We start from the raw sequence: 16,388 nt of genomic DNA, 5'->3' as shown, positions 1-16,388 counted from the left end.
AAGCTTTTTCTTCTTCTTTTTTTTCCATTTTTATCTCTTAACTCTAGGTATGGTCCTTGCGGGAAGAGCTTACTATGACGGTATTGCAAAAATAGGCGATATTGCTGTTGCGTCACCCGTGTCTAAAGAGTTGGGTAAGTATACCAAATAAATCATATACGCCACAGGATTCTTGACACTGAGCTATTCTTGGCGTTTTAAAGCTTTGCTAAATCTAGTGTCCCAGCTTCTACCAAACTAGCAGTTCAAAAGCAGGTAAAAAATGCAAGTAGAAAAATAGGGGCCACCTTTGGTGGGAAGGTAACAGCGTTCCGTGCGCCTTTGGTGTTTAGTCATGCTGGCCACATGACCACGGAGACGTCTTCGGACAGCGCTGGCTCTTCAGGCTTTGAAACGGAGATGAGCACCACCCCCTAAAATCAGGAATGACTAGCACATATGTGCAAGGGGAACCTTTACCTTTAACTTTAGTCTACCAAAGGGAAGCACTAGGGGTGACATGATACCAGTCTACCAATATCTAAGAAGCTGCCCCAGAGAAGACGGGGGTCAGCCTATTCTCCAAAGCACCTGAAGGACAAGAAGCAATGGATGGAAACTCATCAAGGAGAGAAGCAACCTGGAACTAAGGAGAAATTTCCTAACAGAACAATTAATTAGTGGAACAACTGGCCTCCAGAAGTTGCGAATGCTCCAACACTGGAGGTTTACAAGAAGAGACTGGACAGCTCCATGCCCACGGTAGAATTAGAACTCACAGTCTCTCAATTTCTCATCTGGCGCCTAAGAATATTAAATCAAACTGGCTCTCCTCTTTTATTCTCCTTCATAGAAGATGATACATCTTCTAGCAGAATTTTATCCAACTCATCACGATGCATGAATCCTCTGGCATCAGCCCCCACCCCACCCCGACTTAATCCCAAGGTAGAGAATACAACACATGCCTTCAGGAGATTAATATATTCTCATTCCTTTTTTAATGTGCAGATTACCTTCCATTGTATACCTACAAAGGAAGTCATTTCCCATACGGATCTAATTTTTTGTAGAAGTCAGGCCATATCTATGGAAATTTCTGAATGAGAGTGAATCCCAGGGCCGGATCAGATATTTTGTCTTTATATAGTCTGGGAAAATGCTTCCTTCCTTCGATAAATAGGCAGGATAAAAAGCTGAAACAGAGAATTTTATCTCTTAGCCCCATTATCTATGGAGATTCTGAGTCATCCATGTCCTGGTTGTCCCAAAGGTGCTTTTCCATAAAAACACCTGGACTTTTTGGGGTTTTTTTCCTTTGAAAAAAAAACTGAAGAAGAAAATAACCGAAGAAGTTTCTTGGATGAGAACTGAAGCGTTTTCTTTCTTTTTTTTTTATTAGTTTATAATACATAATAAATAAAAAATGAAGAAGAAAAGAGTAGGAAAAGGGAAGAGGAAAATGTAGGGCAAAGGGAAAGAAAGAAAGAAAAGACACTGATTTCCAACTCCCTTTGGTGCAGTAGAATAAGAGCATCAAACCTCAACTTTTTACTTTGACATAGTAGTATAAACTAGCCATTTCTATAGCAACAAACCTATCTAATTGGTAAAACCCCAAATCACAGTTTCGGGGGTTTTTTTTCCCCAGAAAAGTCCAGAAGCGGTTTCCAAGTAGAAACAAAAGTAACTGTGTTTTGGTGGTGTTGTTTTGTTGTTGTTGTTGTTTTTGTTTAATCAATGCAGTCAATTTAGTCCTCCCTGCTAACTCTACCAACTTTGGCAGCCATTTGTCCATTGTGGGAATCAAGGTGTCCTTCCATTTTTGTGCATAAAGTCATCTTAACCTCCGTCAACATATATAAATAACATCAAAGTTCCAAATTCGAAACGTAGAAAGTCCAATTGCCTTTTGGAAAAAGCATTTTTTTGGGACGTCCCAGCCCCTTGTCATTGCCACCCGAAGAGAGTATATGTTCTTTTTTATTTTTATACTAGCTGATAAACCAGCGTTGCCCGGGTATTTATTTATCCCAATCCTGTATTAGACAGGAAGAGCAACTTCACCCTGAGCCCTGATTTTGGCGAGAATTAAATAAGTTAGTTAAAAATGTTTCGCCTGTGCCCCCAGAAGCGTCAAGTAAAATGATACCACTTTGTTGTTGTGCTAGTTGATCCATGATCATTTGGTATGCTTTTTTTCTGATCCTGATTCCGAAGTGGCTTCTTGTAGTTCTTTTCTCGTACGTAATCTGCGTGAAGTACGTCGTGTCGGTCTCATAGTGGTGCAGGCAGGCCAAATTGCAGTAATGTTTTATTGATCATCAAAGCCTTGTTGAAAATGTCCGGACCAAAAGTAATTTCTAAGGTTGGATTTCCCCCTCCTTACCAGCGGGAGCCCCCTTGTGGAGTACTGTGAAGCCATTACCATGGCAATTCCACTGTGCTGTACAGTAGAAGCCATTTTAAGGCAGTCCAGTAGAAGCTATTTTAAAGCACAACAGGCTGTATCTTAACAGAACACACACAACCCGAGGGGCGTTAGGGGTGTCTTACCCCCCACAGTATTTCTTTCCAGAGTGTAAGTCATCTGTGTACCAAGTTTGGTTGAAATTGCTCGAGGCGTTCCAGAGTTATGCTGGAACATACACACATACATCCATTTATTTATATATCTATATCGATAGATAGATAGATAGATAGATAGATAGATAGATAGATAGATAGATAGATAGATAGATAGATAGATTGAGCATATTATTCTGCTGATGTCCCCATGCTCTGGAGCGGAGAGAATTCATTCGTTCCTGTAGGATTGTTTCAAGCAATTCTTTTTCCTTCGGCCAAGATCACGACAGCTCCCTGTTCTTGAGCAAAAGGGTTTATTGAAGAAAATAAATCATCACCCAGAAGCCAAACCGGTGAATAATGCCATGTGATAAGTAGCATTGGCTTTCGTCCCCTGCTGTACTGAAATGGTACAAATTATTGGAAGACTGTCACCACGATGGTTTCGTAACAGAGACTTAAAATAGCCCCCTAAAAATTCCGGTAGGACTTTTTTATATATATATATATATATATATTCATTGAAAAGACGGCCTTTGGATTCCCTCCAAGTTAATTTCGGAGAAAGTCCTTGGCTGTAAAAAAAATAAAATACAAAAGGTCAGAGATCTTTTGAACAAAGCACGGTTATATTTTAAGTCATTTGCAAATGAACCCTTCAAACAACTTTCAAAACTCAAAGCAAGTCGTCCTTAAATCAGGAAGGCTGGTTTCTACGTTTTTTTAAAAAACAACAACAGAAGATTAACCATGGTTAAATTCAGGTTGCGTCTAGGTGTTTTCCCAAGGAATCTTGAAGATCTCTGCCTTAAATCTGCAGGGTTAATCTTTGATTAACTGGGTGGCTAAATATAGGTAGCATAAAAGAGTTTTTGTTTCCTCGTAAAATAAAAGAGTTTTCGTTCCCTCCGGTGGCTTATATTTCTCGTTGAACCAGTTCAAAGATTTAAACTTTTTAATGAAGAATATAAATTTGGGGGGGGGGGGGAGAGAAAGATATAGATATAGATATAGATATAGAGAGACAGAGACAGAGACAGAGACAGAGACAGAGACAGAGACAGAGAAAGACAGAGATTATATATACAAAGACAGACAGACAGACAGAGTGTATACACACGCAAACACACACACACACACAAGAGAGAGAGAGAGAGAGAATGATATACAGTAGTGCCCAAAATTGTGGAAACCTTTTGAGAAAAGTGTATTTTCTAAAACTAGCTAATAACACCACTTTTTTTGGGAGTAGTACCATAAATTTATATATCAGTGGAAAGATAATTTAATCAAGAATGTAATGCAATAACTTTTATGAAGGATTTGCTGTTAGAATAGCAGTGACAGTGTAAAGAAGAAAAGGGAAATACGTAGAAAAAACGAGATATACAAAAATGATCACCATAGAAAAAACGGGATATGCACCGCCCTGAGTCCTCAGGGAGAAGGGCGGTATATAAATTGAAAAATAAAATAAAATAAAATAAAATAAAAAATGATCCCCATGTCGGTTAATACTTAGTTGGGTAACCTTTCACACGAATGATGGCCTTACAACGTCTTCCCATGGAGTGAACCAAGTCTTTTAGTTCTGCAGCTGTTATAATGAGAAACCAAAATTGAAGGATTGCTCCTATTAACTGGGTTTTATTGCTGGGTCGCTTCTGACTAACAAGTTTCTTTAGCCGGCTCCATAGATTTCCAATTGGGTGAAAGTCTGGGCTATTCCCAGGCCATTCCAGCAGTGGAATAGGATTATCTTGAAACTCCAAAGAAAATTATAAAGTGACTTCACACATGGCTGTATTACTATCATCCCTAAAGCCTGTGAAATTCTTCCTTCCAATTGTGGGCAAATTATTAATAGATTAATCTAACCCCTGTAACTTTCATTACAATTATTTTTGACAATAACAGCATAAAATGCTTCTTTTTATAGAAAAATAATTCTATTTTTTTTTTTTGAAAGAGAAGAACTCAGATTTCCACTGACTTGCATTAATTGTATAAAACAAGAGTTTAAAAAACACATTTTGGTCCACATAGCACGACAACCTAGATGTCCAAAAAGTTAAAATCCTACAAGGAACTTGCATTCTAAATATAAAAGGAAACAATTGTGTAACTTTATAGTAAGGTAAATAATAGCCTTCGCTTTCTCACAGTTCTCTGAGGACATGTTACCAGGAAGTTTTTATCTTACTTCATACCTAGGCAGAAAAATAGCTCAGGTTTGTTTGTTTTTTTTCAAATATTGATTTAGAAAAAGCATTAATGTAAATATATTTTAAGGAACTCGCAATTCTTGCTGGATTTATACAGCCACAAAAGCAGCAACACATCATCTATCTATTCATTCTCTCTCTCCCTCTCTCTCTCTCTCTCTCCATATATATAATCTCTCTCTCTCTCTCTCTCTCAAATCTCTGCCTGCAAGCCTCTCTCTGTCTCTTTGCCTCTATAAAGTAGTGGCCAAAATTGTGGAAACCTTTTGGGAAAAGTTTATTTTTGAGGTTTGATGGCTAATAACACCACTTTTCCACAAAATTATTCTTTGTTCCAAATGGTTAAAGGTAACTTCTGAATACTCTATTGGACAATTTTAAAAAAAAATGAAAGAGGCCTAATTGATTTGCCTTTTAAAATTATGCAAATATTTGCTCTGTATTTCACAGAAGGCAAAGCCACCTGATATGTTTACCTGGTTTTTTTTTCCTGCTCGTGAGGCGGGTGATTTAAATAGAAAAAACGCCGTTATGTCCACCTCCAAAAAAAAAGGACAAGGATCCCACGTAATCAAACCCTAATTGTGCCACTGAATCAGTTTTATCCCTGACGTCTTTGCCCTGCCAAGGATTCGGCCCGTGGATTTGGCTCTCTCCCTTGTTCCGTTTCCGAGTCTGTTCTTGAAATTGTGATTAGTTTTCTTTTTTTTTAATGGCCATCTGAGTGTAAAGGACAAATTTTATTTTGGTTCTATATGTTGGATAGGCATGAAGTGGAGCCAGCATTATGGACCGAACAATTGAAAAGGTCTGACGTGAATTTTACTCTGCGTTGGTCGTTCATTCCTGGTCAGAGAAGAATCGTAGAATCTTTCTCCATTAACCCTCGGTGTTCCCTCTTGAAGTAGGGTTTCCTATGTTGCAACTCAGGATAGAACAATACGTGCAAGGGAGCTAAGAGGAGACCTTCATTCAGAAATGTCCTTGAGGAATTTCTGCAGGAGACCCTTTCCCATATATAACAATAGCACTTAGACTTATATACCCCTTCACGGTACTTTACAGCCCTCTCTAAGCTGTTTACAGAGTCAGCCTCTTGCCCCCAAAAATCTGGGTCCTCATGTTACCCACCTCGGAAGGATGGAATGCTGAGTCAACCTTGAGCCCAATGAGATTCGAACTGCCAAATTGCAGGCAGCCAGCAGTCAGCAGAAGTAGCCTGCAGTACTGCACTCTAACCACTGCCCCACCACGGGTCATATAGGTAGTCCTTGATCACAGTTGAGCCCAAAATTTATGTCGGTAAGCAAGACAGTTGTTAAATAAGTTTTGCCCCTTTCTTGCCACAGTTCTTAACATGTTCTGTTATTGTTAAGTGAGTTTCGCCCCATCTTTTTGTGACCTTTCTTGCCACAGTCGTTAAGCGAACACTGCACTTGTTCAATTACTAACAAGGTTCTTAAGTGAATCCGGCTTCCCCATTGACTTTGCTCATCAGAAGGTCACAAAAGGAGGTCACACGGACCCCGGGACACTGCAACCATCATAAATATGAATCAGTTGCCTAGCGTCTGAATTTTTATCACAGGACTATGAGATGCTGTAACAGTCGTAGGTGTGAAAAAGAGTCATGTCACTTTTCCCAGTGCCTCTGTAACTTCGAACGGTCACTAAATTTTTAAATTTATAAATATAAATGTACAATTTATATTGTTTTAATTGTTTCCTAGTACGATTTGATTGCTTATTAGTAACCAATGACTATCACTAAGTGTTGTATCTTATGATTCTTGATGAATGTATTTTATTTTTTCTTTATGTACACTAAGAGCATAAGCACCAAAGACAAATTCTTTGTGTGTCCAATCACACTTGGCCAATAAAGAACTCTATTCTATTCTATTCTATTCTATTCTATTCTATTCTATTCTATTCTACTCTACTCTACTCTACTCTACTCTACTCTACTCTACTCTACTCTACTCTACTCTAAATCAACTATTGTAAGATCAAGGACTACCTGTATTGTACCAGTCATCACATCCTCTTGAGACACAAAATGTTTTAAGGCTGTTGAACTTCCGTGCCTTCTCCTGACAGATGCCTAGGCAGAGAAGCAACATGATGGGACAAAACCCCCCAAGAGATATGAGTCCATCCTCCATTCCCCACTGCCTCCTCCAGCCTGGAGGAATTAGTCTGTGTATTGTGACACCCTGGAGATTGAGGGCTTATCTTCCATTGGCTTCCCCTGAGATTCACCAGCCAGGAATTCCAAAGATTTTAACCACATCCTGTTTCTAATCATGATCAGCTCATCAAAGGTCACTTTTCTTCCTCTTGAGAATCTCCACACTCAACCGAGGAGGAAATAAGGAAGGACTGCCAGAGAGAATCATGGTCCAAAGGTTGCAATGACCGTGGTCGATGACTCTGGCCCCGTAACGTGGTTCAGAACAGCCCAGTCAAATTTTTCAGTTCAAAGAAATTATACAAAACGGTGTTTGGGATAGGAATACGGGAACGGCCCCGGTGAATATTTTGGTCTTCTGGTTTGTTTTTCAAACCGCCACGCCCCACAACAAGCAATGGCGATGGGTTAGATAAGCTTGCTCAAGGGCACCCACTCACCACCTTAGAATGCATCGGCAGCGTTGTGCGAAATGACACACCCTCTGGCAAGAAGAAGGGGAAAAGAAACCTTCAGCACCTGCAGACGGTGATTTGGCTTGTTATCAATTCAGTGGGTGTCTTTTTGCCCTGTAGGTGTTTCATTGTGTTGAAGGTGTGTTGAGTCAGCCTTTGCTTTAGGAAGGTGGCCATTGTTGTTTGGGGAATGACACTCTATCAATTATCATTTATTTATTATCTATATTTATCATCTATATCATCCATCATTTATCTATCTATCTATCTATCATCTATCATCTATCATGTATCTATCATTTTTCATCTATATCATTTATCCGTCCATCCATCTATCTAATCTATCTAATCTATATCTACTTATCTATAAAAGATAAGTAGAAAGACACAGATGAATAGATTGATAGTTGACAAATTATCATTTGTCAACTATCAATCTATTTATCTGTGTCTTTCTACTTACCTTTTATATCTATATATCATCTATCAATTATCATCTATCAATTATCTATCATCTATCAATTATCTATAGATCTATTTTCTATGTATCTATCTATCTATCTATCTATCTATCTATCTATCTATCTATCTATCTATCACATTTGCTGTCCTTTCTCTTCCTATAACTGGGATCCCACGTTCTTCAGTGTGTCTTTTTAACCTCCATATATTTGCAGATATTCTTTCTCTAATAGTAGTGTGGAACTTTGTCAACTGCAGAGAGCTTTAAGTTCCCAATATAAAATTACTAAATATTCTGTAAGGAATGTACAAATAAATCAATGGGAGGGGAGAAAAAGAAAGAGAGAGAGAGAAAGAAAGGGAGAGAAAGAGAAAGAAGGAGGGAGAGGGAGAGAAAGAGAAAGAGAGAAAGGGAGAGAGAGAAAAAGAAGGAGGGAGAGAGAGAAAAGGAAAGAGAGAGAGAAAGGGAGAGAGAGAAAAAGGGAGAGAGAGAGAGAAAGGGAGAGAGAAAGGGAGAGAGAGAAAAAGGAGGGAGAGAGAGAGAGAAAAGGAAAGAAAGAGGGAAAGGGAGAGAGAGAAAAGGGGAGAGAGAGAGAGAGAGAGAAAGGGAGAGAGAGAAAAAGGGAGAGAGAGAGAGAGAAAGGGAGAGAGAAAGGGAAAGAGAGAAAAAGGAGGGAGAGAGAGAGAGAAAAGGAAAGAAAGAGGGAAAGGGAGAGAGAGAAAAGGAGAGAGAGAGAGAGAAAGGGAGAGAGAGAAATAAAGGGAGAGAGAGAGAGAGAGCACTTAGGTAGGAAGATTGTTCCAATACAAAATAGATTATTATTTTTCTACTGAGAGTAGAATATTAAAGCAACGTTTTTTTATAGGAATTTTATAGGAATATTAAAGCAAAGTTAAGATAACAAGCCAACTCTTGAGTCCGTTTCTTTGATGAATCAAAGGGCTCAATCCATTCCTGGTGTTTATAGGTATTGCCAGTAAGTCAGTAAATCGCTTTTTGACTGAGTTTGTTTTTTCAAGGGCAATGGGCTTTAAATCACGGCGCTTAAGAGCTTACGTCTTGGAGGCACGTAGGAGAAGACAGATCTCACCTACTCAGCAGTTTCTCAAGGCAGGGCCAGCTCATCCGAGGCAGCCTTGAGCAACATCCGAATCTCTTGGCTTGCAGCACAGGGGAAAAAAAAAAGGATAAAGGCTTGAATCACAGCGGGGGAAAAAAGAATTCCCCACAGTCAAACTCCTCATTTGACGTGAATTAATTTGTTAGTCAAAAATCAAACGTTCTCTTTATTTCAGTGCTAATACTCAAGTTCCATTTCACACGTTTAGCACGATTGATTTAATCCTGCTTTGCATCTTATATTAAAAGTCTAGAACAGTGTTTCTCAATCTTGGTAGCTTGAAGATGGGTGGACTTCAACTCCCAGAATCCCCCAGCCAGCGCTGCTGGCTGGGGGATTCTGGGAGTTGAAGTCCACCCATCTTCAAGCTTCCAAGGTTGAGAAACACTGGTCTAAAAGGTTATCCCGGGCCTTTTGTATAATTTTAATAAATTCTTTATACGTGGTTTTCATGCATTCAATGCAGAAGTATGTGGAATTTACAAAACGTTATATCTTAATGACTACAGGTAGTCCTCGGATTATAGCAGTCCGTTTAGTGACCATTGCAGCATTCCCACGATCACATGATCAAAATTCAGAAGCTTGGCAACTGGCATGTACTTATGACGGTTGCAGTGGCCCGGGATCACGTGATTCCCTTTTGCGACCTTCTGAAGATCGCAAACGGGGAAGCCGGATTCACGCTTAGAGAGGGCTGTAAAGGCACTGTAAAGCGGTATATAAGTCTAAGTGCTACTGCTTGGGAAGGAGGGAAGGAAGGAAAGAAAATGAGTAAGTGAATGAGGGAGGGAGGAAGGAAGGAAGCCAGCCAGCCAGCCATAGTGGTGCAGTTGTTACAATGCAGTGTTGCAGGTTAACTCTGCCCACTGCCAGGAGTTCGATCTTGGTCAGCTCCAGGTTGACTCAGCCTTCCATCCTTCTGAGGTGGGTAAAATGAGGACCCAGATTGTTGGGTGCAAAAGGCTGACTCTGTAAACCGCTTAGAGAGGGCTGTAAAGCGATATATAAGTCTAAGTGCTATTGCTTGGGAAGGAGGGAAGGAAGGAAAGAAAATGAGTGAGTGAGTGAATGGGGAGGGAGGGAGGGAGGGAGGGAGGGAGGGAAGGAAGGAAGGAAGGAAGGAAGGAAGGAAGGAAGGAAGGAAGGAAGGAAGGAAGGAAGGAAGGAAGCCAGCCACAGTGGTGCAGTTGTTACAATGCAGTGTTGCAGGTTAACTCTGCCCACTGCCAGGAGTTCGATCCTGATCGGCTCCAGGTTGACTCACCCTTCCATCCTTCTGAGGTGGGTAAAATAAGGACCCAGATTGTTGGGTGCAAGAGGCTGACTCTGTAAACCTCTTAGAGAGGGCTGTTAAGGCACTGTAAAATGGTATATAAGTCTAAGAGCTACTGCTGATTAGCTGTGGTGGCGCAGTGGTTAGAATGCAGTATTGCAGGCTGACTCTGCCCACTGCCAGGAGTTCGATTCTGACTGGCTCAAATTTGACTCAGCCTTCCATCCTTCCAAGGACCCAGATTGTTGAGGGCGATATGCTGACTCTGTAAACCGAGAGGGTTGCAAAGCATTGTGAAGCAGTATATAAGTCTAAGTGTAATTGCTATTGTATGTTACCAAGAAGCAAAAAAGTATATAGCAAGGGTTTTTTCCAACCAGATAAATTCATTGTTCATTGTCTGAACATATATAATATCCGTGTTCAAGTGGCACAGACAGCAAGTTTAAAAAAAAAACTCCTAGAACATTAAGTCCCCGATTCTGACATGTTAATCTTTGCAAACAGGGAACCGCTGGGCCCGTTGCGTTGCTGTTAGCAGCCCATTCTGCAACGCACTTACTGTGTGACCGTAATCGGAGCGTTAAAATAAGCTCTTGAAACCCACACACTTTCCACAAACTTTACTCTCCATGGAACTGGGGCTTCGGGTTAAGCTTCTCCATGGCAAAGGAGGGTTTCCTCATTGCTTCATTCTGTCTACAGATAGGTATGCCGAAGCTGAAAGAGGCGATGACCTCACCGCTAAGCCTTCCCGTAGTTAACCGATGTGTAAGTCCCATTTAAATAGGTGGGACCTATCCATGCATAACCGTAAGCCGGGCCACGCCTGGGTATCTTTCCTGTTTCCATTTGCAAGTTGAGGGGTAGAGCTAGTCCTGTTTTAAGAGATCGAAGAGCTAAGGCAGAGACTACATACAAGATAGTCCTTGAGTTACGACAGTTCGTTTAGGACTTCTCTTGTAAGTAAGACCTACCAGATTAAAAATTAATTTAAAATTAAAAATTAAAAAAAAGACCATAGCTTTTGAAAATATTGTTGAGTCTGTCACCTGCACCTCTATAACTGTCTGGTTTGGCTCTGCAACCCAACAAGACAGACACAGACTTCAGAGGATCATTAGAACTGCAGAAAAAACAATGGCTACCAACCTGCTTTCCATTGAGGACCTGTATACTGCACGAGTCAAAAAGAGGGCTGTGAAAATATCTACAGACCCCTCGCATCCTGGACATAAACTGTTTCAACTCCTACCCTCAAAACGACGCTATAGAGCACTGCACACCAGAACAACTAGACACAAGGACAGTTTTTTCCCGAACGCTATCACTCTGCTAAACAAATAATTCCCTCAACACAGTCAAACTAGTTCCTAGGTCAGCACTACTATTAATCTTCTCATCGTTCCTATCACCCATCTCCTCCCACTTACGACTGTATGACTGTAATTTTGTTGCTTGTATCCTTATGATTTATATTGTTTCCTAGTATGATTCGATTGCTTATTTGTACCCTATGACTATCATTAAGTGTTGTACCTTATGATTCTTAACAAGTGTATCTTTTCTTTTATGTACACCAAGAGCGTATGCACCAAAGACAAATTCCTTGTGTGTCCAATCACACGTGGCCAATAAAGAATTATATTCTGTTCTATCTAAAAAAAATACTTTTGCTGACGGGTTTTATCCAGCTATCTAAGTAATGCCATCTCCACTCTTCACCTCATTCTTGAATTGTTATAAGCAGAAGAAAGACAAAATCATACTTGTTAGATCTGGTGTTGACTTATGTTGAGACTCTAGAAAGAGTGCAGAGAAGAGCAACCTGGATGATGAGGGGACTGGAGGCTAAAACATACGAAGAACGGTTGCAGGAACTGAGCATGGGCTAGTCTAGTGAAGAGAAGGACCAGGGGAGACAGGATAGCAGTCTTCCAATATTTGAGGGGCTGCCATAGAGAGGAGGGGGTCAAACTATTTTCCAAAGCACTCAAAGGCCAGACAAGGAATAATGGATGGAAAGTGAACAAGGAGAGATTCAACCTAGAAATAAGGAGACAGTGAGAACAATCAACTGAAAGAACAGAAGTTGCCTTCGGAAGTTGTGGGAGCTTCATCACTGGAGGCTTTCAAGAAGAGACCAGACTGCCATCTGTCAGAAATGGTGAAGGGTCTCTTGCTTGGGTGGGGGGTTGGACTAGATGACCTACAAGATCCCTTCCAACTCTGTTAATCTGTTAGAAACCTCTGTTAGACTTCTCCAAAAAAAAAGCTGCAGACCGGTGACTAGCAATAGGAGATGGTACTCTCTCAGCTTGGTGGTTTTCTTGCATGTTTCATTACCCAGCTAGGTAATACCATCAGTGCTAGAAGGGAGTGGGGTTATGGAGAGGAGGAGGAAGACGAGGAAGGGTGGTGGTGGTGGAAGAGAAGGAGGAGGAGGAGGACTATAGAGTCTGAACTTGATAGTTTTCTTGAAGATATTACCTAGTAGGGTAATGAAACGTTTGCAAGAAACAACCAAGCTTTTGAGAGCACCAAATGATTGTGTTGACTTTAGTCTCTGTATTTTTGTAGGCTCCAGTCTAGTGTCATCTGAAATGCTAACATACTGAAATTCTAGCATACTGTCACTTGAAAATACTACCAAAGGGCAGGAAGATTTATCGAGAAGAAAATGCCTTTATAATTAGCAACATCAGATGATGGGCTTCTTCGCTCTGGATGGTCTACCCTGGGTGGCCACCACTAACTAAGGGGTTAGGCATCTCCAGACCTTTCCCACGACTGTCGGGGATTGAAGCCAGGGTCTTCAGTGTGCCAAGAACGTGCTTTCTCTCTGAGTTGGCGTCGGAGGGTGTCAGATCAGGACAAGTTTAATGGTGCTACAGCTAAGGGGTAGCTTAACTTCTGTCCTGATTCATGGGTTGAGTTGAAGGCAGCCTCATGGAGAGAAAAACATTTCCCAGCACAATTTTGTGTCCGAAATTGGAAGAGGCCAAATGCATGAAAATGTCAGTTGGATATTCGATCCACGACGAATCATTGTTAATTATTCTGATGATTTGAAATACCGGTAGATGAGATGCCATGGTAAATTTTCTACGCCTTGACTACACTAACAGTTTGTTGACAAAGGTTTTTGAAACTACAATCTTGCCTTTTTCTATTATGGTTGTTCTCCTTGTTAACTGTTTTGTCATTAGTATAATATATAGATGACAGGTTAATAATTTCCAAATAGATGTAACAGTTTATTTATTTATTTGTTTGTTTGTTTGTTTGTTTGTTTGTTTATTATTTAAATTTGTATACCGCCCTTCTCCCGAAGGACTCGGGGCGGTGAACAGCCAAAATTTAAAACACATACAGTATAAAAATTAAAACAGAATTAAATCAGTTTGGCTTCCCTAAATTTTAAAACCCTTTCCCCATAAAATAACCCATTAAAATTTGGGGGGACCTGTTTCGCAAGAGGTGAGAATGTAATATTATTGTAATATTTTAGTCAGTATTCAACTAGGGAGGACAATATGTGTATATATAGAATAAAATAGAATAAAATAGAATAACAGAGTTGGAAGGGACCTTGGAGGTCTTCTAGTCCAACCCCCTGCTTAGGCAGGAAACCCTACACCACTTCAGACAAATGTTTATCCAACATCTTCTTTAAAACTTCCAGTGTTGGAGCATCCACAGCTTCTGGAGGCAAGTCGTTCCACTGATGAATTGATCTAACTGTCAGGAAATTTCTCCTTAGTTCTAAGTTGCTTCTCTCCTCGATTAGTTTCCACCCATCGCTTCTTGTCCTGCTTTCAGGTGCTTTGGAGAATAGCTTGACTCCCTCTTCTTTGGGGCAGCCCCTCAAAAATTGGAAGACTGCTATCATGTTTCCCCTACTCCTTCTTTTCATTAAACTAGACATACCCAGTTCCTGCTGTATTAGGTTTTAATGCAGTTTTTAATATCTGTTGCTTTTTCTTTGCTTTAAAAAATTGGGGGGATTTTGCATTTTAGCTTTTTTTGAATAAAATAAAAATCAATAAAAAGGTTAGCAGATATATATATATAGGGTCTTTTTAAGTTGGAAGTTTTGGTGTATATTTTAAATGTGTATAAGGAACAATTGTCTTTGTAAAAATGTATTGTCAAAAAAAAAAAAAAATACCAACCCAGTTCCTCATAACCCAAGCCGGATTCCTACAAAGCTTCTTGTGTTGTTTTTGGCGAGGAGTTTGAAAAAGGAATCAAGATATTTGACTTGTGCTGATCTTTCTTCTTCTTTTTTTTTTTTTTTGAAGGGCCCAAGGAACCAGAAATAAAATTTAATCTTGTTTGTCAACAGGGCATGTCCTCATCGAGATTTCTATCGCTCAAAAGAAACTCAACGACAAGCTAGAGGAAAACGTAAGTAAATCTCCCCGCGGTGCTTTAAAATGTCGTACCCATATTTTCATATGAAGATATACTAACCTTCTTGCCCTTTGTCAATTTTTCATGACTACAGTTCAAGAGATTCCATAAAGAAATTATATCGGAGCTGGAGAAGAAAACCGAACTAGATGTAAAATATATGAATGTAAGTTTTTTAAAGATGAAATGCAAGAATTTGCTAGTTTTCTTGGTAGCAGCCACAAATCAGTCACGTCTCCGAGTTGACCACTAACCTTCCTCAACCTCTGAAAAATCTTCAGAATTTAGTCTATCGTGAGTAACATAGTTTTATGCTGGAATTGATGTTACCTAGTTGAGTCAGGAAACATCTGCAAGAAAACAACAAGTTCAGAGAGGAACAAGGACCCCCCACCCCCAATATAGTTTTAACTTGGAAGAAGCTGTGGATTCGTTCTCTGGTTCCTTCTGCCAAACGTTCTCCTGCTTTGATGTCAACCAAATCTGGGTATCCCTTTTTTCAGTTAGCAAGGTTAGAAATCTATATGCCTAAAGGTGAGATAAGATCTCAATGTTGTTGTTAGTTGGGAAGTCGTGTCCGACCCATCGCAACCCCATAGACCACATTCCTCCAGGCCTTCCTGTCCTCTACCATCTCGAGTCCATTTAAGCTCACAACTACTGCTTCAGTGACTCCAGCCAGCCAGCTCGTTCTCTGCCGTCCCCTTCTTCTCATGCCCACAATCTTTCCCAGCATTAGGCCAGGGGTCGGCAACCTTAAACACGCAAAGAGCCACAAAGGTCCTAACCAGAAACCCCCCGTTCAATTCTGGAGCTGGCCGGAAGTCCAGTTCCCCCACCATAGAGTCTCCTCCTAGCGTGGCGTCCTTTTTCCTCTACCTGTCCTAACCGAAAGCCCTATCAATTGTGGAGCCGACTGGTGAGAGGGAGCCACAGCAGAGGGATGAAAGAGCCACATGCAGCTCCAGAGCCGCAGGTTGCTGATCCCTGCATTAGGCTCTTCTCCAGTGAGTCCTTCCTTCTCATTAGGTGGCCAAAGCAAGATCTCAATGCGTACATAAAATAAATTACCGTATTTTTCAGAGTATAAGACGCACCGGAGTATAAGACGCAGCTTAGTTTTTGGGGAGGAAAATAGGAAAAAAAAAAATCTACCTACCAGGTATTCATCTGGCTAGCGTCTTTAGTCTGGTCAGCTTCAGCACATTAGTTTACTGTTTTTTATCCTCTGCTTGGGGATTAAAAAAACAGCTTCTAAGGCACAGCTGATCTTTCGAGAGAGAAGCAATGAGAAAAGCAGACAAACCAGGGAGATCACTTCACTCGCTAGCGCCTCCTTAGGGCTGAAAAAAACACTTCACAGCTGAGAGCCGGAGAGAGCAGGCAAAGCAGGGAAGCGGAGATCACTTTTAAAAAGCTACATTCAGAGTATAAGACACACCCAAATTTTCACTCTCTTTTAGGAGGGAAAAAAGTGCGTCTTATACTCCGAAAAATACGGTAAGGGAAGGTAGCAAGAACCTCCAGTTTTCTATGAACAACTTCTTGATTTCTATTTTTCTGTTTTCTCATGCATACGTTCCTTTCGTAATTTTTCAACGGGTTGAAGCATGTCCCGATAAACTATAATAACTATAATAATATTGTTATTCCCTACAGTTTCAGAACAGTAGGGAACAATCTCCTTTTTTTTTT

General features: G+C 40.4%; 1 protein-coding gene across 1 annotated transcript in view; it reads left to right on the top strand.

The window, feature by feature from the left end:
* The window catches only part of BAIAP2L1 (BAR/IMD domain containing adaptor protein 2 like 1), a 52,838-nt gene that overhangs the window by 23,447 nt on the left and 13,003 nt on the right, over window positions 1–16,388 (top strand). The window contains exons 3-5 of the mRNA XM_070954893.1: window positions 48–134; window positions 14,626–14,687; window positions 14,788–14,859. Coding sequence (XP_070810994.1) covers window positions 48–134; window positions 14,626–14,687; window positions 14,788–14,859 — 221 coding nt within the window. The remainder of the gene's footprint in view (window positions 1–47; window positions 135–14,625; window positions 14,688–14,787; window positions 14,860–16,388) is intronic.

This window comes from Pituophis catenifer, unplaced genomic scaffold, assembly GCF_029215685.1.
Source record: "Pituophis catenifer annectens isolate HBS135680 unplaced genomic scaffold, rPitCat1.0.hap2 SCAF_16, whole genome shotgun sequence".
Lineage (NCBI taxonomy): Eukaryota > Metazoa > Chordata > Lepidosauria > Squamata > Colubridae > Pituophis > Pituophis catenifer.
The sequence above is the reverse complement of the archived record's forward strand: the minus strand, read 5'-3'. Positions and strand labels throughout refer to the sequence as shown.